The sequence below is a fragment of the Protopterus annectens genome, chromosome 16.part0 (assembly GCF_019279795.1).
Source record: "Protopterus annectens isolate FY-2018-M chromosome 16.part0, PAN1.0, whole genome shotgun sequence".
Taxonomy (NCBI): domain Eukaryota; kingdom Metazoa; phylum Chordata; order Ceratodontiformes; family Protopteridae; genus Protopterus; species Protopterus annectens.
The window spans coordinates 852189295-852208223 of NC_056750.1; the positions used below are offsets into that span (position 1 = coordinate 852189295).

The 18929-nt window shown below is 44.8% G+C and overlaps 1 protein-coding gene across 1 annotated transcript in view; it reads right to left on the bottom strand.

The window, feature by feature from the left end:
- Window positions 1–18929, bottom strand: part of RAB2B (RAB2B, member RAS oncogene family) — a 1018409-nt gene that overhangs the window by 821223 nt on the left and 178257 nt on the right. Inside the window, exon 3 of the mRNA XM_044058254.1 lies at window positions 12371–12438. Within this exon, the coding sequence (XP_043914189.1) occupies window positions 12371–12438 (68 nt within the window). The remainder of the gene's footprint in view (window positions 1–12370; window positions 12439–18929) is intronic.

Genomic DNA, 18929 nt, shown 5'->3' on the forward strand with positions numbered 1-18929 from the left:
ATAAATTGAATGTTTTTGTTAAGTTGTATAACTAGTTTAGCAAGACCAGGCCTGTTTAATGAGCTACTGAATGTAACATAACAGGGGAGAGTGAAGCCCAGTCATAGCACATTTGCCCTATGGGGAAAAGGGCTGGATGCCCACAGCATTAGCTCTGGAGAACTGACCACAGTGAATACGACCTTGGAAAAGAAGCTGATCAGTGCTCTGGCCAGAGGAATCCTGAGAGGGAGATACCAAAAGTGTTATAATAAATAATCTTACAGCACTGCTATATACTACTTGTGTTTTCTACTATAATTGAAGACTTGATGGTTCTCATTATAGTGAAGGTAAAGTACAAGTCTGACAAAGGCACTTACTGTGCATTTAGCTAAACTACAAGAGTTTGGTTAATACGTATACACAAATACTGCATGTTTACAGGAATACTAGTGGTTTCAGTTAATCTTCCATGATTTCATACATGTACATATATATGGTTACAACCAAGACCATCAACCAGATATCTTCAAATCTGGATCCACGCACATTTCATCAATTCACACATCACCTTGCAGAGAAACTAGCGCTTCTGACCCTCCCCTTGCAGAACCAGTAGCATTTCCCATTCCATATTTTGAAAAAAAAAAAAAAAAAAAAAGTAGAAATTGATGTTTGGAAGTTCAAGCCTACCAGTCAAGCAGTTAGGACGACGTATAGTTCTCACATACACACACACAAACAGGTGAAGCAGAAAGGGAGCGAGGAGTTTTGTCTTTTATGGTTGTTACTGACGTAATTTTCTGAGGATCTGAAAAATATATGTCACACAAGGACAGATGGTCTATGAAATGTAACTGTGTTCCATGTGTATGACTTTATGTATGTATATATGTGTGTGTGGTCATTACAGATGACATACAGTAAGTGGGAACATCTCAAGAAACACTCAACATAGAGAAAGTACAGTTTTGTACCTACCATAAATGTAGATGTCCGATAGGTATGCATCTGCAGTCCTAACATATGGGTTGTCCTGCCTCAGGCAACCCTTCGGTCGGCCGGATTCCAAAGTCTGGGTCTGGCCTTGGCTGATGTCGCACTTCACCAGACGTCACAGCTGCTGGGGTATAAAGGCATCAGCCGACGCCATTTTCCTCAGTGTTTCTTGCCCCAGATGCCAGGTGCCCTCTAGGAAGGCTAAATTTGGATAAATGCAAATAATTCCAAACAGTAGAGAGCAAACAATATATATATATATATATATATATATATATATATATATATATATATATATATATATATATATATATATATATACATATATATATATATATACATATATATATATATACATATATATATATATATATATATATACACACACACATACATATATATATATATATATATATATATATATATATATATATATACACATATATATACACACACACATATATACAAACAAATACACCATAATAGATTCCCCCAGCTAGCTAAAAGAGGGGTAAATACCCTAGGAATACCACAGAGGGGAAGGAGGGTGGGTAATCCTGACTGCAGATGCATACCTATCGGACATCTACATTTATGGTAGGCTATGTCCTTCAAGGATGCATCTGCAGTCCTAACATATGGGTAGAATACCATAGCCAAACTGGGGGAGGAGGCACTAAGATAAAGATGGTGTAGTTAAGATCCCTTGCAAAACAGCAGTTGCAAAACCTGCTCGGGATCTAGAGTATAAGGGAAGATTATAATGCTTGGCAAATGTATGCACGGAGCTCCAAGTAGCAGCTTCTAAAATGTCTTTGGTAGCCACTCCTCGTAGGAAAGCTGTAGTGGTGGCTGTAGCTCTTGTGGAATGAGGTCTGATATTTTCAGGAGTTGTCTTTCCATGAAAAGAGTAACAAAATCGAATACAATTTCCTATCCATTTTGAGATGGTCTGTTTTGAAATTGCTTTTCCTTGCATTCCTGTTGCATATGCTACCAGAAGCTGGTCAGTTTTTCTGCTGGTCTTAGTTCTGTCCAGATAGTAGCGTAATTGTCTGTGCACATCCAAGGTATGTAGCAGTCTTTCCCCCCCTGTTCTGTGGGTTGGGGAAGAATGTAGGTAAATGAATCGCTTGGTTCAATGAAACTCTGGAGACCACTTTTGGCATAAAGGTAGGGTTAGTTCTCAGAGAGACTCTATCCTGATGGAAGATAAGGAAAGGTTGTACTGCCATTAATGCCTGTAACTCAGATACCCTTCTTGCTGAAGTGATTGCTAGCAGGAAAGCAGTTTTCCAAGACAAGAACTGTAGTTCTGCTGTTGCTGCTGGTTCAAAAGGAGGAAGTGTTAACTTTTCCAGCACAAAGTTGAGATCCCATGTAGGTAAAAGGTGGTTTCCTTGGAGGTTTTACATTTTTGATTCCTCTCAAGAACTGCCTGAGTAGAGGATGAGAGAAGACAGGAGGATCCATGTTGTATTCTGCTGAAATTGCTGATGCATGAATCTTAATGGAGGAGTAAGACAGGCCATTGTGGAACAGTTCTGCTAAGTATTCCAGGATGTGTGCTATGTTTGCCAATGAGACATTTTCTCCCTTTGCTGCACTCCAAATGAGGTATCTTTTCCACTTGGCTGAATAAGTTTTCCTTGTGGAGGGTCTGCGTGCCTCCAGGATAATGTCCTTAACCCTCTGAGATAAATCTGGGTTATTTTGTTTTATGCAATATTCCAAGCAGCTAGCTGCAGTGTTTTCAAGTTTGGATGTAGGATCTTGTAATTGTTCTGTGTTAGAAGTAAGGGACATAGAGGTAGATGCCATGCGTGTGTCCGAGACATGCTTCTCAGTAGCGGGTACCAATGCTGCCTCGGCCAGTCTGGAGCTATCAGGATTACCCTTGGCTGATCCTCTCTGATCTTCAGTAGGACTTGGTACATCAAAGGAAGAGGTGGGAATGCATATGCTGTCAGGTTTTTCCAGCTGAAGGAAAGGGAGTCCACTCTCCAAGCAAGTGGGTGGTATGCTCTTGTGCAGAATTTCTTCAATTGGTGGTTGTGTGGAGAGGCGAACAGGTCTATTTCTGGTAGTCCCCATTTCTTTGTTATAGCTTTGAATATATCTGGATGCAGCATCCATTCGTGAGCATCCGTGGTAGTTCTGCTTAAGGTGTCTGCTAGAGAATTTTCTTTTCCTGGTACAAATCTGGCCTGAAGTTGAACGTTGAGATTCAGGGCCACATTCCACAGGTCCATTGCCATCCGGCATAGAGGATATGAGTGTGTACCTCCCTGTTTGTTGATGTACCACACGACTGTGGTATTGTCCGTCCTTATCAGCAGATGACCCTGTTGAAGGAGTGGTCTGAATGCCTGGATCGCACGTTTCACTGCCAGCATCTCCTTTAGATTTATGTGTAGATTCAGCTGGTCTTGGGTCCATAGGCCTTGTATACATTTGTCCACCATGTGTGCCCCCCAGCCTAGGTCTGAGGCGTCCGTGGTGATGGTCTGGCTTGGATGAGGTTTGTGGAAAGGCAATCCACTGTTCAACTGACAGGCCTGAGCCCACCACAGGAATTCTTGCTTCAGGCATGGAATTATTGGAATCTGGGCTTCTAGACTGTGCTTGTGTTGAAAAGTACAGTTTTGTACCTACCATAAATGTAGATGTCCGAACTGGATAGCATCTGCAGTCATAACAAGTGGGTTGTCCTGTCGTCAGGCAGCCCTTCAGTCGGCCGGATTCCAAAGTCCGGGTCCGGCTTCGGCTGATGTCGCACTCCACCCGACGTCATCTCTGTTGGTCTTCGGGTATAAAGGCATCAGCCGACGCCATTTTCCTCAGTGTTTCTTGCCCCAGATGCCAGTAGCCCTCTTGCAGGCTAAAATTTGGATAGATGCCAATGTTTCCAAATAGATAGAGGTAAACACAACAATAAGCATGTATGTACATATACACAAACAAATACACCATAAAGACTCCCCAACAGCTAGCTATTAGAAGGGTAAACACCCTAGGAGTACCACAGAGGGAAGGAGGGTAATCCTGACTGCAGATGCTATCCAGTTCGGACATCTACATTTATGGTAGGTACAAAACTGTACTATGTCCTTCATGGATGCATCTGCAGTCATAACAAGTGGGTAGAATACCATAGCCAACTAGGGGAGGAGGATAAAGGTAGATTATGGTGTGTTTAGGATCCCTTGCAGTACAGCAGTGGCAAACCCTGCTCGGGATCTGGAATATAGAGGCAAATTATAATGTTTGGCAAATGTATGCACGGAGGTCCAAGTAGCCGCCTCAATAATGTCTTTGGTCGCCACTCCTCGTAAGAAGGCTGTGGTAGTGGCTGTTGCCCTTGTAGAATGAGGTCTTATGTTCCGTGGAATTGGTTTTCCATGGAAGGAGTAACAGAATCGTATGCAATTTCCTATCCATTTGGAGATTGTCTGTTTGGAAATAGCTTCTCCTTCCCTTCCTGTTGCATAGGCTACAAAAAGTTGGTCAGTCTTTCTGCTATTTTTTGTTCTGTCCAAGTAGTAGCGTAGCTGTCTATGTACATCCAAGGTATGCAGTATTCTTTCCCCTCTGTTTTGTGGGTTGGGAAAGAAGGTAGGTAGGTGGATTGCCTGGTTTAAAGACACTCTGGATACCACCTTAGGCATAAATGTAGGATTAGTCCTCATGGACACTCTATCTTGGTGGAAGATTAGGAAGGGTTGCACTGCCATTAAGGCCTGTAGTTCTGAAACCCTCCTTGCTGAAGTAATTGCCAGTAGGAAGGCAGTTTTCCATGACAGGTGTTGTAGGTCTACTGTTGCTGCTGGTTCAAAGGGTGCTAGTGTCAACTTTTCTAGCACAAAGTTTAAATCCCAAGCTGGTAATGGTGGTTTCCTTGGAGGTTTTACATTCTTGATTCCTCTGAGGAATTGCCTGAGCAAAGGGTGCGAAAAACAGGTGTATCAAAGCTGTATTCTGCTGAAATAGCTGATGCATGTATCTTGATGGAGGAGTAGGACAGGCCTGAATGAAGAAGTTCGGCCAGATACTCCAGAATGTTAGGCATATCTATGTTTGACACATCTTTTCCTCTTTCCGTACTCCAGATGACAAACCTTTTCCATTTTCCAGCATAGTTCCTTCTTGTTGAAGGTCTGCGTGCTTCAAGAATAAATGTCTTTAACTCTTTGGGAAAGTTCTGGAATAGCTGCTGTTATGTGATGTTCCATGCAGTCAGTTGCAAGGTTTTTAGGTTTGGATGTATGATGCTGTAGTTGTTCTGCGTTAACATCAAAGGCATCAGGGGAATTGTCCACATATTGTTCCGAGGCATGCTCCTCAGTAGTGGGTACCAGTGTTGTCTTGGCCAGTTTGGAGCTATCAGGATAATCCTTGGACGTTCTTCCTTGATTTTCAGTAGTACCTTGTGTATCAAAGGAAGAGGCGGGAATGCATATGCTGTTAGGCCTTTCCAGTTGAAAGAGAGCGAATCCACTTTCCATGCTAATGGGTGGAATGTCCTTGTGCAGAATTTTTTGAGCTGGTGATTGAGAGGTGATGCGAATAGGTCTATCTGTGGCATTCCCCATTTCTTTGAGATGGTCTTGAAGATGTCCGGGTGGAGCTTCCATTCGTGGGCATCCGAAGTGGTTCTGCTTAATATGTCTGCTAGTGTATTGTCTTTCCCTGGTACAAATATTGCCTGTAACTGGATGTTGTAGCTGAGTGCCAGGGTCCACAGCTCCAAGGTCATTCTGCATAGGGGGTATGAATGAGTGCCTCCCTGTTTGTTGATGTACCACATGACTGTGGTGTTGTCTGTCCTTATCATCAACTGGCCCTCTTTGAGAAATGGTTTGAACTTTTGGATTGCCAGTTTTACTGCCAGCATTTCCTTTAGGTTGATGTGCAGTTGAAGTTGATCCTGTGTCCACAATCCTTGAACGCATTTGTCCAGCATGTGGGCCCCCCATCCTAGGTCTGAAGCGTCTGTTGTGATGGTCTGGCTTGCTTGACATCTGCGAAAGGGTAGGCCTGGGTTTGACTGGCATGCCTGAGCCCCCCATAGGAACTCCTGTTTTAAGCATGGAATTAGTGGGATTTCTGTTTCTAGACTGTGTCTGTGTTGGGACCATAAATTCTTTAGGTACCACTGTAGTTTTCTCATATGTAATCTGGCAAATGGAACCAAGATTATGCATGATGCCATGAAGCCCAAGGCCTGCAGTACTTTTCTTGCTGTTAACTTGTTCAGTTTTGTTAGTGCCAAGAAGTATAGAGGAGTTCTTTTGTTTTCTGTAGTCAGGAATGCCATTTGTTTTACTGTGTCCAATTCCGCGCCCAAGAATGTCCTTGTTTGGGATGGTATCAGCCTTGACTTTTGTAAATTGACTGTGTATCCCAGTGCTTGTAGCAAGTAAATGACCCTTTGTAAATCTGTTGTCAGCTTGCTTTTGTTGTCCCCTTGTAGCAGGCAGTCGTCCAGGTATGGGTAAATTTGAATTCCCTGAAGTCTGCAATGGCGATTACTGATGCCAGGCATTTTGTGAATACTCTGGGCAGTAGATAAGCCAAAGGGCAATGCTGAGAATTGATAGTGCTCTGATCCTGCAAGAAATCTGAGGTATCTTCTGCAGATTGGTCGAATGGGGACGTGCAGGTATGCCTCCTTGAGATCTAGAGTTACCAGCCAAGACTCCTTGCCCAGCATGGGAAGAAGTTGCTGTAGGGTCAGCATTTTGAATTTTGGGACAATGATGTATGTATTTAAGGTGGACAGGTCGAGAATTGGTCTCCAACTTTTTTCCTTTCTTGGAACTAGGAATAGTCTTGAGTAGAACCCCTTTCCTTGCTCTGCTGTTGGCACTCTTTCCACAGCTCTCATGTTTGCTAGCTCCATTATCTGGCGTAGAGCCTCTGTTTTTTGATTTGGAGGTAGATTTGGCATTCCTCTTTTGACTGGAAAAGTGTGGAAGTGAAACCGGTAACCTTGATCTATGGTTTGTAAAATCCACTTGTCCTTTGTTATGTAGTGCCAGTTCTTTGAAAATAAGGTTAACTTTCCGCCTAGAGGAGCTGCTATTTGTTCCCTGGTAGGCGGATTTAGGGTTAAAGTCACTGTGGTTGTGTTGATGTAGTGGCAGTGGCTGTGTCTGTGCCTCTGTTGTTACCTTGCCACTGTCTTCCTCTGTAGGCACCTCCTCTGGATTGGTTTCTGCCTCTGGAATGTCTATTCCTGCCCCTTTGAAATTTTGTGGAGTCAGGAAAGGACCAATTTTTGGCAGGCCAGTTCCTGCTAAACCTTGGGGGTTGAACCTGCAAGAAATCTTTAACAGTTTGAACAGATTTTGCCTTTTCTTCCATTTTCTTCATAACCTGCTGGGCAGATGTACCAAACAAACTTGTCTTGTCCATAGGAGCATCTAGCAACTTAGCTTTAACATGATCCGCAAAGCTTGTTCCTTTAGCCATGCATGCCTTCTTATCACTGTGCCTGTCATGGCTGATCTAAATGAAGCCTCCAGTGCATCATAGCCACATTTTAAGGAATGGTTGCTAACCTGTTGTATGTTATTTACCATCTCTAATACATATTTCTTATCAAGAGATTCATCAGTGGTTAGTTTTTAGTTAACTGATCCAGCATAAACTCTTGGTATTGTATCATGTGAAACTGACAGTTTAAAGCTCTAGCTGAGAGAGTAGCTGAAGTGTAGACCTTTTTACCCCATCTGTCTAATGACCTTGCTTCCCTTTCAGAAGGAATAGGGTTTTTAGCTATGGTCGCGGCTACTGCCTTGGGGCCCTGGGATATAGTTTCTGGGTCTGCAAGTGGAGCCTTGTAAAGGTGGTGATGAGTATCTGGCACCCTGTAAAATCTGTCTGGTTTGGCAGGGGTTGGGGGTAAAGAATCTGGAGCGGAGCAAACATCATTGAAAGCATCATCCACCACAGAGAGAACAGGAGGTATAGCTAAGGGCCTGTGCTGTGGGAGGTGCAGAAAAGTCCTAAGTCTTTTTCTGGAGTCTGAAAAATCTTGTTGCTGCCATTGGAACTGTTCTCGCATGGCATGCAAGGTTGCCCCAAAGGAGAATTCTTCTGGTGGGGAAGCAGCTGGGATGGATTCTTCAGCATCAGAATCTTCAAAATTGGAGAAGGGAGCCTCTGGCTGGTCAGTTATGTCTGATTCATCAGCAGAATCAGAGGACACTGGCTCGGGGGGCTCTGCCCTAGGTCTCTTCTCTGGGGGCTGAGAGGCCCTGTCTGGGTGAGATTGAGATCCTGTAATTAAAGAAATTAAATCTTCTGCCAAAGTAAGCATTTGAGAACTAGAAGAGGGCCTGGATGTGGGTGGTTTAACAGGCACTGTTTTAGTAGTCTTGGCTGCTTTAGCCCTGGCGAAGGCCTTAATGGACATGGCTGCTGGAGGCCTAGCAGCACCACGTGCTGGGGTAGAAACATCCAAGGGGATGGTGTCTGATAAGTCAACCACCGTAGTGGGTAAAATTTGTGAAGTCGTTTCAAGAGTTGTAGCAGGGGCCTCAGTTGTAGGAATAGGTTCAGCTGTACTTTGTTCAGTTCTCGGTTTCGGCCGAAACCGAGACACTCATGATTTGCTTGACCGTGGTTTCGCCGAAACCGCGGACCGCGAGGGTCGGTCTTTATCTTTGCGTTTTGCTAGATTGGGTAGTCGGAGGATCCGGCGGCATAATGTACGCAAAATCAGAACCGAAAAACTGTTCTGCAAACTCCGACCGACGCCTAAGCGTCGTCGGTTGAAAGAAGCACAGGCGAACAGGCTGCTACGTCGTGGGCTGGGCCTAAACAAGGCAGACAGTAAGAGTGGAAATCTTTATGAGGTATTTGTTTCCCACAGTTTAAACAATTGTTAACTTTTTCTGACATCGGCTGAGGCAAGAAAGAGTCCCCAACGGGGTACTTAGCTTTAGAAGTCTTCGAAGTAGTATTCGGTAGAAGTAATCTCTGGATCCGACCGACCGGCACTTGCGAACAGCTTCTGCTTCGGGCGCCACGCGGCAAGAAAGACTGAGGAAAATGGCGTCGGCTGATGCCTTTATACCCGAAGACCAACAGAGATGACGTCGGGTGGAGTGCGACATCAGCCGAAGCCGGACCCGGACTTTGGAATCCGGCCGACTGAAGGGCTGCCTGACGACAGGACAACCCACTTGTTATGACTGCAGATGCATCCATGAAGGACATCCATACATTCCTTAGGTACCATTGTAACTTTCTCATATGCAGCCTGGCATGCGGAATCAATATTATGCAGGATGCCATGTAACCCAGGGCTTGCAGGACTTTCCTTGCAGTAAGCTGAGTTTGTTTTGTTAATGTCATGAAGTAGACTGGTAGTTGCTTTTGTTTTTCTTCTGTGAGAAAAGCCATCTGAGTTTATGTGTCCAGTTCTGCACCCAAGAATGTTATCCTTTGGGATGGTACTAGTCTTGACTTTTGCATGTTGACTGTGTATCCCAAGGCTTGCAACAGTTGTATGACATTTTCCAAATCTTTTGTTAATTTTGCCTTGTTGTCCGCTTGTATTAGGCAGTCGTCCAGGTATGGGTAAATTTGAATTCCCTGAAGCCTGCAATGAGCAATTACTGATGCCAGGCATTTCGTGAATACTCTGGGCGCAGTAGATAAGCCAAAGGGCAATGCTGAGAATTGATAATGCTCTGATCCTGCAAGAAATCTGAGGTGTCTTCTGCAATCTGGTCGTACAGGGACGTGCAGGTATGCCTCCTTGAGATCTAGAGTCACCAGCCAAGACTCCTTGCCCAGCATGGGAAGAAGCTGCTGGAGGGTCAGCATTTTGAATTTTGGAACAATGAGGTATGTGTTCAGTGCGGACAAGTCGAGAATAGGTCTCCATTGATTTTCTTTTCTTGGTACAAGGAAAAGCCTGGAGTAAAATCCTTGGCCTTGTTCCATAGGTGGCACCTTTTCTATAGCTCCCATCCTTAGTAAGCTGTTGATTTGTCTTAGAGCGTCTGTTTTTTGGCTTGGTGGTAGGTTTGGCATTCCCCTCTTTTTTGGTAGAGTGTGGAAGTGAAACCTGTAGCCCTTGTCTATTGTTTGTAAAGTCCATTTGTCTCCTGTAATGTAATGCCAGTTGTCGGAAAATAAGGCTAGCTTTCCGCCCAAGGGAGCTTCCAGTTGTTCCCTGGTAGGCGGAACCAGAGCCAAGTCATTGTGTCTGCCCTGTGGAAGTGGTTGTAGTTGAATCTGTGGCAGTACTTCTCTGGTTGGTAGGTTGCCACTGATGTCCCCTGTAGGCACCCCTAGATTGACCTCTGCCTCTTGGGCGTCTATTTCTGCCTCTCTGTGCTCTGGAGCTGTCTGGAAAGGACCAATTCTTCGAAGGCCAATTTCTGCTAAACCTCGGAGGTTGGACCTGTAAGAAATCCTTGACTGTTTGGACAGATTTTGCTTTTCTTCCACCTTCTTTAGAACCTCCTGTGCAGGGGAGCCAAACAAACTTTGTTTCTCCATGGGAGCATCTAGGAGTTTTGACTTAACATGGTCTGGTAAGGATTGTTCTTTTAACCAGGCATGCCTTCGAATCACTGTTCCAGTCATAGCTGATCTAAAGGAAGCCTCCAGTGCATCATAGCCACATTTTAAGAAATGGTTACTGACCTGCTGAGAGTTATGTACCAAATCCTGAAGGGACTTGCGGTCTATAGGTTCAGGAGAGGACAGTTTTTATTTAGCTGGTCTAACAAAAATTCCTGGTACTGAATCATGTGAAATTGACAGTTTAAGGCCCTGGCGAAAGAGTAGCAGAAGTATAAACCTTTTACCCCATCTCTCTAATGCTCTAGATTCCCTTTCAGAGGGAAGAGGGTTTTTGGCAGAAGCAGCTGCCACACCTTTAGGGCCCTGTGAAATGGTTTCAGGGTCTGCAACAGGAGCCTTATACAAATGGTAGTGTGTGTCCGGGACCCTGTAATATCTGTCAGGCTTGGCAGGGGCCGGAGGAAGAGAATCAGGGGCAGTACAGGCATCATTATATGCATCATCAACGACTGTTAGTACTGGAGGAATGGCTAAAGGCCTATGCTGTGGTAAGTGTAAAAAAGTCCTTAGCCTTTTCCTTGAATCTGAAAAATCCTGGCCCTGCCATTGGAAGTGTTCTCTCATAGCATGTAAGGTTTCCCCAAAAGAAAATTCTTCAGGAGGAGAAGCAGAAGGAATGGAGTCTTCTGCATCAGAATCCTCATAAGGAGAATATGGGCCTTCCTGAGGGTCTGAAATGTCTGAGTCATCCGAGGAATAGTCTGTAGAGACAGGTTCGGGGTTCAGTCCTAGGCCTCTTATCTGGAGGGGGCTGAGAGGCCCTGTCTGGGTGAGGTTGGGATCCCCTGATCAAAGAAATGAGATCCTCAGCCAGGTTGAGTATTTGGGAACTAGAGGTAGGCCTATGTGAGGGAGTTTTAGCAGGTAAGGCCTTAGAAGATTTAGCTGCTTTAGCCCTGGCAAAAGCCTTGATAGACATAGAAGCAGGGGTCTAGCAGCCCCACGCAGGTAGATATGTCTAAAGGAATAGTGTCTGACAAGTCCTGGGTGCCTGCTTCTGTAGCAGTAAATTCAGTAGCAGATTCAGCCATGCTCTGTGAGGCCTCGGCTATCGGAGGCATGCTTTCGGCCGAAGGAAGAACCGAGGACTCTGTTTCGGCCGAAACAGAGACACTCGCGGTTGGCCTAACCGTGGTTTCAGCCGAAACCGCGGACCGCGAGTGTCGGTCCTTTTCCTTGCGCTTTTTAACTAATTGTGTAGTCGGTGTCTCCGACGGCATTTTGTAAGCAAAAGCGGGACCAAAAAACTCCTCTGCAAACTCCGACCGACGTCTGAGTGTCCGTCGGTTGAAGGAAGCACAGGCTAGACAAGCTGATACGTCGTGGTCTGGGCCTAAGCAAGGAAGGCAGTAAGAGGGGAAATCCTTATGAGGTATTGGTTTCCCACAAGTTAAACAATTATTTACTTTTTCTGACATCGGCTGAGGCAAGAAAGAGTCCCCAACGGGGTACTTAGCTTTTTAGAAGTCTTCGGTAGTAGAAATCTCTGGATCTGACCGACCGGCACTTGCGAACAGCTTCTGCTTCGGGCACCATGCGGCAAGAAAGACTGAGGAAAATGGCGTTGGCTGATGCCTTTATACCCCAGCAGCTGTGACGTCGGGTGAAGTGCGACATCAGCCGAGGCCAGACCCAGACTTTGGAATCCGGCCGACCGAAGGGCTGCCTGAGGCAGGACAACCCATATGTTAGGACTGCAGATGCATCCTTGAAGGACATCGTGGTAGCAAAGGTAATCAATGGTAAACCACTGCTAAGCCTCACTTCAACACACATGACTCACCGTATCCCAGATCTGTAATTTGATCTGTTTTCCTTCAACATTGATCATCCGGGCACCAAACTCAACACCTGTTATAAAAAAAGAAAAATGAGAACTATACAAGTACACAACAAACCACAAAGCTTCAGTTTAACAAAATATGCCCAAGCAGTACAAACATTTGATATATATTACAATGATACACAGAGATTATATACCACCCCAAAATATGCTGTTTTGTTTCTATACATTTTCCCCATTTTGTGTTTATAAACCAAGTAACATCTTCATAAAAGCATCTGGCAAGTTGCAGTTCCTGACCCACCAATGACCTGCAAACAAAATTAAACACCTATAAAAAGCATAGTCAAGGAGGTGAAGATGCAAAGAGAGAAGACAACCAGTGTGTGCACATTTGAACAAGAAGTCATGGCCTACAAGATGTAGAAAGAACACACGGCACAGTGCAAAAGATTACAAAGACAAAAGCTAAGAGTTAATAGAAGGGATAAAGAAAAAAACTAAGGCTTTTTAGATTCATAACAGAAAAAAAGCAAAGGCTAGAACTAGCCACAATGAACAAACACACCTCTAAGAAAAGCTGTAGATGTAGATGCAGCCCTGGTGGAGTGAGGTCTGATCCCCTGGGGGATAGGTTTTCCATGGTGCTTATAGCAGAAATGAATGCAATGGTCTATCCATTTAGACGTGGCCTGCTTTGAAATAGCCTTCCCCTCTGCCCCTGCAGCAAATGCCACCAGCAGTTGTTCAGATTTCCTTTGAGGTTTAGTCCTGTCCAAGTAGAATCTAAGTTGTCTGAGCACATCTAAGGACTGCAGTATCCATTCCCCTTTGTTCTGTGGACTGGGAAAGAAGGTAGGCAAATGCATAGACTGATTAAGAGCCACACTGGATACCACCTTGGGCATGAAGGATGGACTGGTTCTGAGGGACACCCTGTCTGCATGAAGATGATGAAAGGCTCCACAGCCATAAGGGCCTGTAATTCAGATACCCTTCTAGCTGAAGTGATTGCTAAAAGGAAAGCTGTTTTCCAAGAAAGAAATTTTAAGTCTGCGGTAGCAGCTGGCTCGAAAGGAGGTAGAGTGAGTTTCTCCAAAATAAAGTTAAGATCCCAGGCTGGGGTTGGAGCTCTCCTGGGTGGTCTCAAATTTTTGGCCCCTCTGAGGAACTGCTTGAGCAGTGGATGAGAGAAGAGGGGAGGTTCTGTGCCATAATGAGCTGAAATGGCTGAGGCGTGGATTTTAATGGAGGAAAAAGACAAGCCCTTGTGAAGCATCTAATTTAAGTATTGCAAAATCTGAGGTAAACTGGGTGGTGCTGTGCTCATCCCTTGAGACTGGTTCCAGGCACAGAATCTTTTCCATTTTTTAGCATAAGATTTTCTAGCACTAGGCCTCCTTGCCTCTAAAATGATATCAGTCACTGGTTTACTGAGGGATGGTAAAGTAGTGATTATGTAATTAGCCAGGTTGCAAGGTTCAGTGTTACAAGCTGAGGGTGCAGAATCTGGTTCTCCTGCTGAGACAACAGGGAAGGAGTCTGAGACAGGTGCCATGGGGATAACCATGACACACTGCGCAGGAGGGGGTACCAGTGTTGGCGTGGCCAGTCTGGAGCAATCAAAATCATCCTTTGTTTGTCCCGTTTGATTTTGAGTAGTACTTTGGTAAGCAGAGGTGGGGGGGGGGCAAGACATACGTTTTTCCAGCTGAAAGACAGAGCATCCACTTTCCAGGCTTGCTTGTGGGGAGTACTTGTGCAAAATTTGTCCAACTGGTAGTTCTGGGGAGAGGCAAACAGGTCTATATCTGGGCTCCCCCATTTGATTGTCAACATGTTGAAAATCCTTGGCTCCAGTTTCCACTCGTGTGGGTCCATGAGGTTTCTGTTTAGTCCGTCTGCCAGTGCATTTAATTTTCCTGGCAGGAATTGAGCTTGTAGGTGCACTTGGTAGCTCAAGGCTGTGTTCTACAATGCCATGGCTAGTCTGCAGGGGGGGTAAGAATGTGTACCCCCCACTTGTTTATGTACCACATAACAGTGGTGTGGTCTGTCTTTATCATAAGTTGTCCTGGCAGAACGTGGTCCTTGAAGGCTGTCAGAGCATTCTGTACAGCTAACATTTCTTTTTGATTCATATGCAGGTGCATTTGACTTAGGTTCCATTTGCCCTGAATGCACTTCCCCGCCAGGTGAGCCCCCCATGAATAGTCTGATGCATCTGTTAGGGTTTGGGCAGCAGGGGGTGGTGTGAAAGGTAGTCCCTTGTTTTGGTGGCAGGCCTCTGGCCACCAAAGGAATTCTAGGCGTAGGCAAGGTATGACAGGAATCATTGCTTCTAGATCCTGAGAATGATGACACCATAGGCTTTTTAGATACCACTGTAGTTTCCTCATATGCAGTCTTGCATATGGAATTAGAAGAATGCAGGAGGCCATGAACCCCAAGGCTCGCAGTTTTTGTCTTGCAGTTAAACAGGGTTTTTGTGGCCACTTGAAGTAGGTTGTCAAATGAATTTGTTTCTCTGGTGTGAGGTAAGCCACCTGGGAAGTTGTGTTCAAGCTTGCTCCCAGGAATATAATTTGACGACGGGGTACCAGGTGTGATTTATTTTCGTTTATGGTGTACCACAGACAAGTTAGAACCCTTTGTACAAAGGCCAGATGATTCAAAAGTACGTCCGGTCTTTCTGCCCGAATTAGACAATTGTCCAGGTAAGGGTATACTTGAATATTTCTTTGCCTGCAAAATGCAATAACTGGAGTTAGGCACTTTGCGAATACCCTGGGCGCAGTAGATAAGCCAAAGGGTAGTGCAGAGAACTGATAATGCAAGTAGCCTGCTTTGAAGCGTAGGAATCTTCTGCAAGATTCTCCGACTGGGATGTGCAGGTATGCTTCTTTTAAAACTAGTGTTGCCAACCAGGTATCTTCGGCTAGCATAGGAAGTAATTGGTGAAGAGAGTCAGCATCTTGAAATCTGCAATTTCCAAAAAGGTGTTTAGAGTAGATAGGTCCAAGATAGGATGCCATGAATTGTCTTTTCTGGGTACCAGGAAAAGCCTCGAGTAGAAACCTTGTCCCTTTTCCTCTTCCGGTACCAGCTGAATAACCCCCATGCTCGAGAAAGAAAGTACTTCTTTTTGGGCCTCTGCCCACGGATTTGGGGGTAGGTCTGGACACCCACTTGGTGTTGGCAACATGTGGAAGTGAAATCTGTATCCCTGGGACACTATGTTTAAAACCCATTTGTCCTGGGTAACGAGTTCCCAGTTCTTAGCATGAAGAGCAATCTTTCCCCCTAAAGGGGCAGTCAGTTGATAAGTACTTGGAAACTTTAAATGGAAGTCATTGAGTCAGTTAACCATAGGAGGGAGTTTGTACTCCCAGATTTGGAAGTGGGGGCTCCCCACTGCTTAATCCTGTGTGTCCCCTGGGACTGAAACCTGGGGCTTTTGCTGTGTCTGGGTTTGGTTTGAGAAGACCTGGAAGAGGCTGGAAAGGACCAATTCTTCGAAGGCCAGTGCCTACTAAATCTAGGAGGCTGAACTTTTAAGAAATCTTTAACAGTTTGCATAGATTTAGCTTTATCTTCCATCTTTTTAAGAACTTCCTCAGCCTTGTTGCCAAACAGGCAGTCCTGATTTAAGGGAGTATCCAACAATTTAGCTTTAACATGATCAGGCAAGGATTGTTCCTTTAGCCAAGCATGCCTTCTGAGCACAGACCCAGTAACAACAGCCCTGCAAGAGGCCTCTAATGAATCAAAACCACATTGCAAAGTATGTTTTCAAACTTGTTCAGCAGAATGTATTAAATCCTGTAATTCTTTATTTTCCACACCGTCAGGAATCAACATCATTTTCTGTTTAAGCAATCCAATAACATGTTGCTGATACTTTAACATATGAAACTGCAAGTTTAAAGCCCTAATGGCCAAGGTTGCAGAAGTGCAAACCTCCTTACCCTATCTATCCAGTGCCCTGGAGTCTATCAGAAGGGGTAGGATTTTTAGCAGTAGAAACCTTAATGCCCTTGGGCCCCTGTAAAATAGTCTCTGGATCCGCAATAGGATTTTAAAAAGGAACTTGTGGGACTCAGGGACCCTGTAGTATAGGTCAGGTTTTCTGGGAGCAGGAGGCAAGGAATCAGGGGCCAAACTAGATTGCGAAAAAGCATCAACAATGTATAGTACAGGAGGAATAGCTAAAGGCCTATGCTGAGGTAGGAGTAAGAAATCCCTAAGCCTCTTGATTCAGAAAAATCCTGGCTTTCCCAGTGGAAATGCTCCCTTAGAGTAGGCAAGTTTTACCCAAAAGAAAAATCCTCTGGAGAGGAAGCAGACGAAATGGAGTCCTCTGCATCAGAATCCTCATAAGTAGAGAAGGGCAAATCCAGATCATCAGAAGAATCTGAGAAAACACAATCCTGGTCAGAAGATTCATAAATGACTTCAGTCCTAGGCCTCTTAGAAGGGGGAGGGGGTGGCTACCCCTGATTAGAGTTATTAAATCTTCAGCCATTCTTATCGTTTTTTTTTTTTTTTTTTTTTTTTTTAGGCATAGAGGCCTGAGCACGTGGCCTGGACGTTGTTTTTTTAGGCATGGTTTGAGATTTAAGCCCAAGTGAAGGAGGTGTCGGTTTAATATGCAAGTCCATAGACCTGAATACACCCTCAGAAGCCGGTGCCTACACAGCGGCTCCGGACCCATCCAAGGTAGAGACATCCGCAGGTTCCATACTTGCAACATCTCACGGCATACCGGACTCCGAATGGGTCTCAGTAGATGCCTGCGAATCAGAAGTAGCGGGTATCAGGGGCTGCGAAAGCGCCTCACTGAGTACCAGCAAACTGGCTTAGGAGAAGCGTCGCCTGCAGTTTTGGACCTCGGCAGCCTGTCCGTCTTTGCAATTTTTTTGGAAACCCGGTAGTCAGATGGCTATCAGACAACATTTCTGGATAAATAAACCAGAGAACCAAAATATTTAGAGGCGTAAATATAACGATGGATAGTGCACTGATTAAATAAAGCACAAAACCGACAGCAAGGTACATTGTGGTCAGGGCCTAGGCAAGGGATACAGTACAAATGAAAATCTTTGAGTTACTTGCTTTCCACAAGTAATGCAATGATTAACTTTTACTAACATCGGTAAGGAGCAAGAAAAAATTTTCCCCAACGGGGTACTAATCTTTAATTGAAGACTTCGGTTCTGAAACTCGAAAACAAAAATTTCAGGAGTCGGCCAACCGGCACATGCAAACTGCTTTAGGCACCGCATGGCAAGAAAGACTGGGGTAATGGCATGGGCTGCATGTTTTATAACCCTGATGACCTGACGTCATGGAAGATGGGACAGCAACCGACGCAGGACCCAAGACTTTGTTAATCAGGCTGACTGAGGGCAACCTGCAAGCAGATAACCCAAATGTAATGACTGCAACAGTGAAACAAGAAGAACATTAGAGTATACATGAAAGGGACAGATGGCAAAATAGACGCTAAGTACGAAAGTGAGAGGAAAAGAGCACGCAGGAGACAGAGAGAGCGCTTATATGACAGCGTGCATATTAGAGCGAGTGAAACAGCACATGAGAGTGAGCGTATTTGAGAGAGAACAAGTGTACAGGAGAGTATGAGCGGGTCTATATTAAAAGAGCGAAGGTTTAAATATTCTAACATCATACGGGCACCACCATATCAGTGAATATTTAAAACCTCGCAAGTGTGAATGGAGATCGCCATAGGGAATTCTTCCCTTTACTTCAACATAGTGTGATCTCAGAGTTGGTATATTTAAGTAGCAGGAGGTGTGGGGGGCGCATAGGAGCTTGCCCCCCTGCTCAGGGCGATCAGGTAGCTTTTTCTTTTATTTTTACATTTTTTGTTTTGTTTGAGGTTTTACAACTTAGCTCATATGGTGTTAGACGTTGTAAAACTTTTAGTTATGTACTTACCATAACTTTAGATGTTTGGGATCCATCTCGCCTATATTCTGTACTGATGGGTTCAGAGCCGATCCTCGGCTCCGACTCGGCATGCTATACTATATAGCGAAGTCTCTAATTGGCTGAGCTATCTTATATCCGAGGATGCATCACCACTACTTCCCCAGATCTTGTTTGTCCGCACACATGCCCACACTCAGACAGTTGAAATAACATTGCCAGGTGTTTCAAGATGAAATGGTTAAACTGAACTGTCCGGTCTCTTCTGATCTCCATGGCAGGGGGAAGGAGGGTGGGTTATTAGGAATGTAGGCGAGATGGATCCCAAACATCTAAAGTTATGGTAAGTACATAACTAAAAGATGTTATGTGATCCTATCTCGCCTACATTCTGTACTGATGGGACAGCGTCCCTAGCACCCGATTCCTGGGTGGCTCACTGGAAAACACTCCTGAGAACTGTGGAACCGAAGGAAGCTCGCCCCCGAGATGCCACGTCCAATTTGTAATGAGAAATAAATGTGTGAGGAGAGGCCCAGGTAGCCGCAGCACAAATGTCACTAATGGCAAGCTTGGAATGAAAGGCTGTCTAAGTAGCCATAGCCCT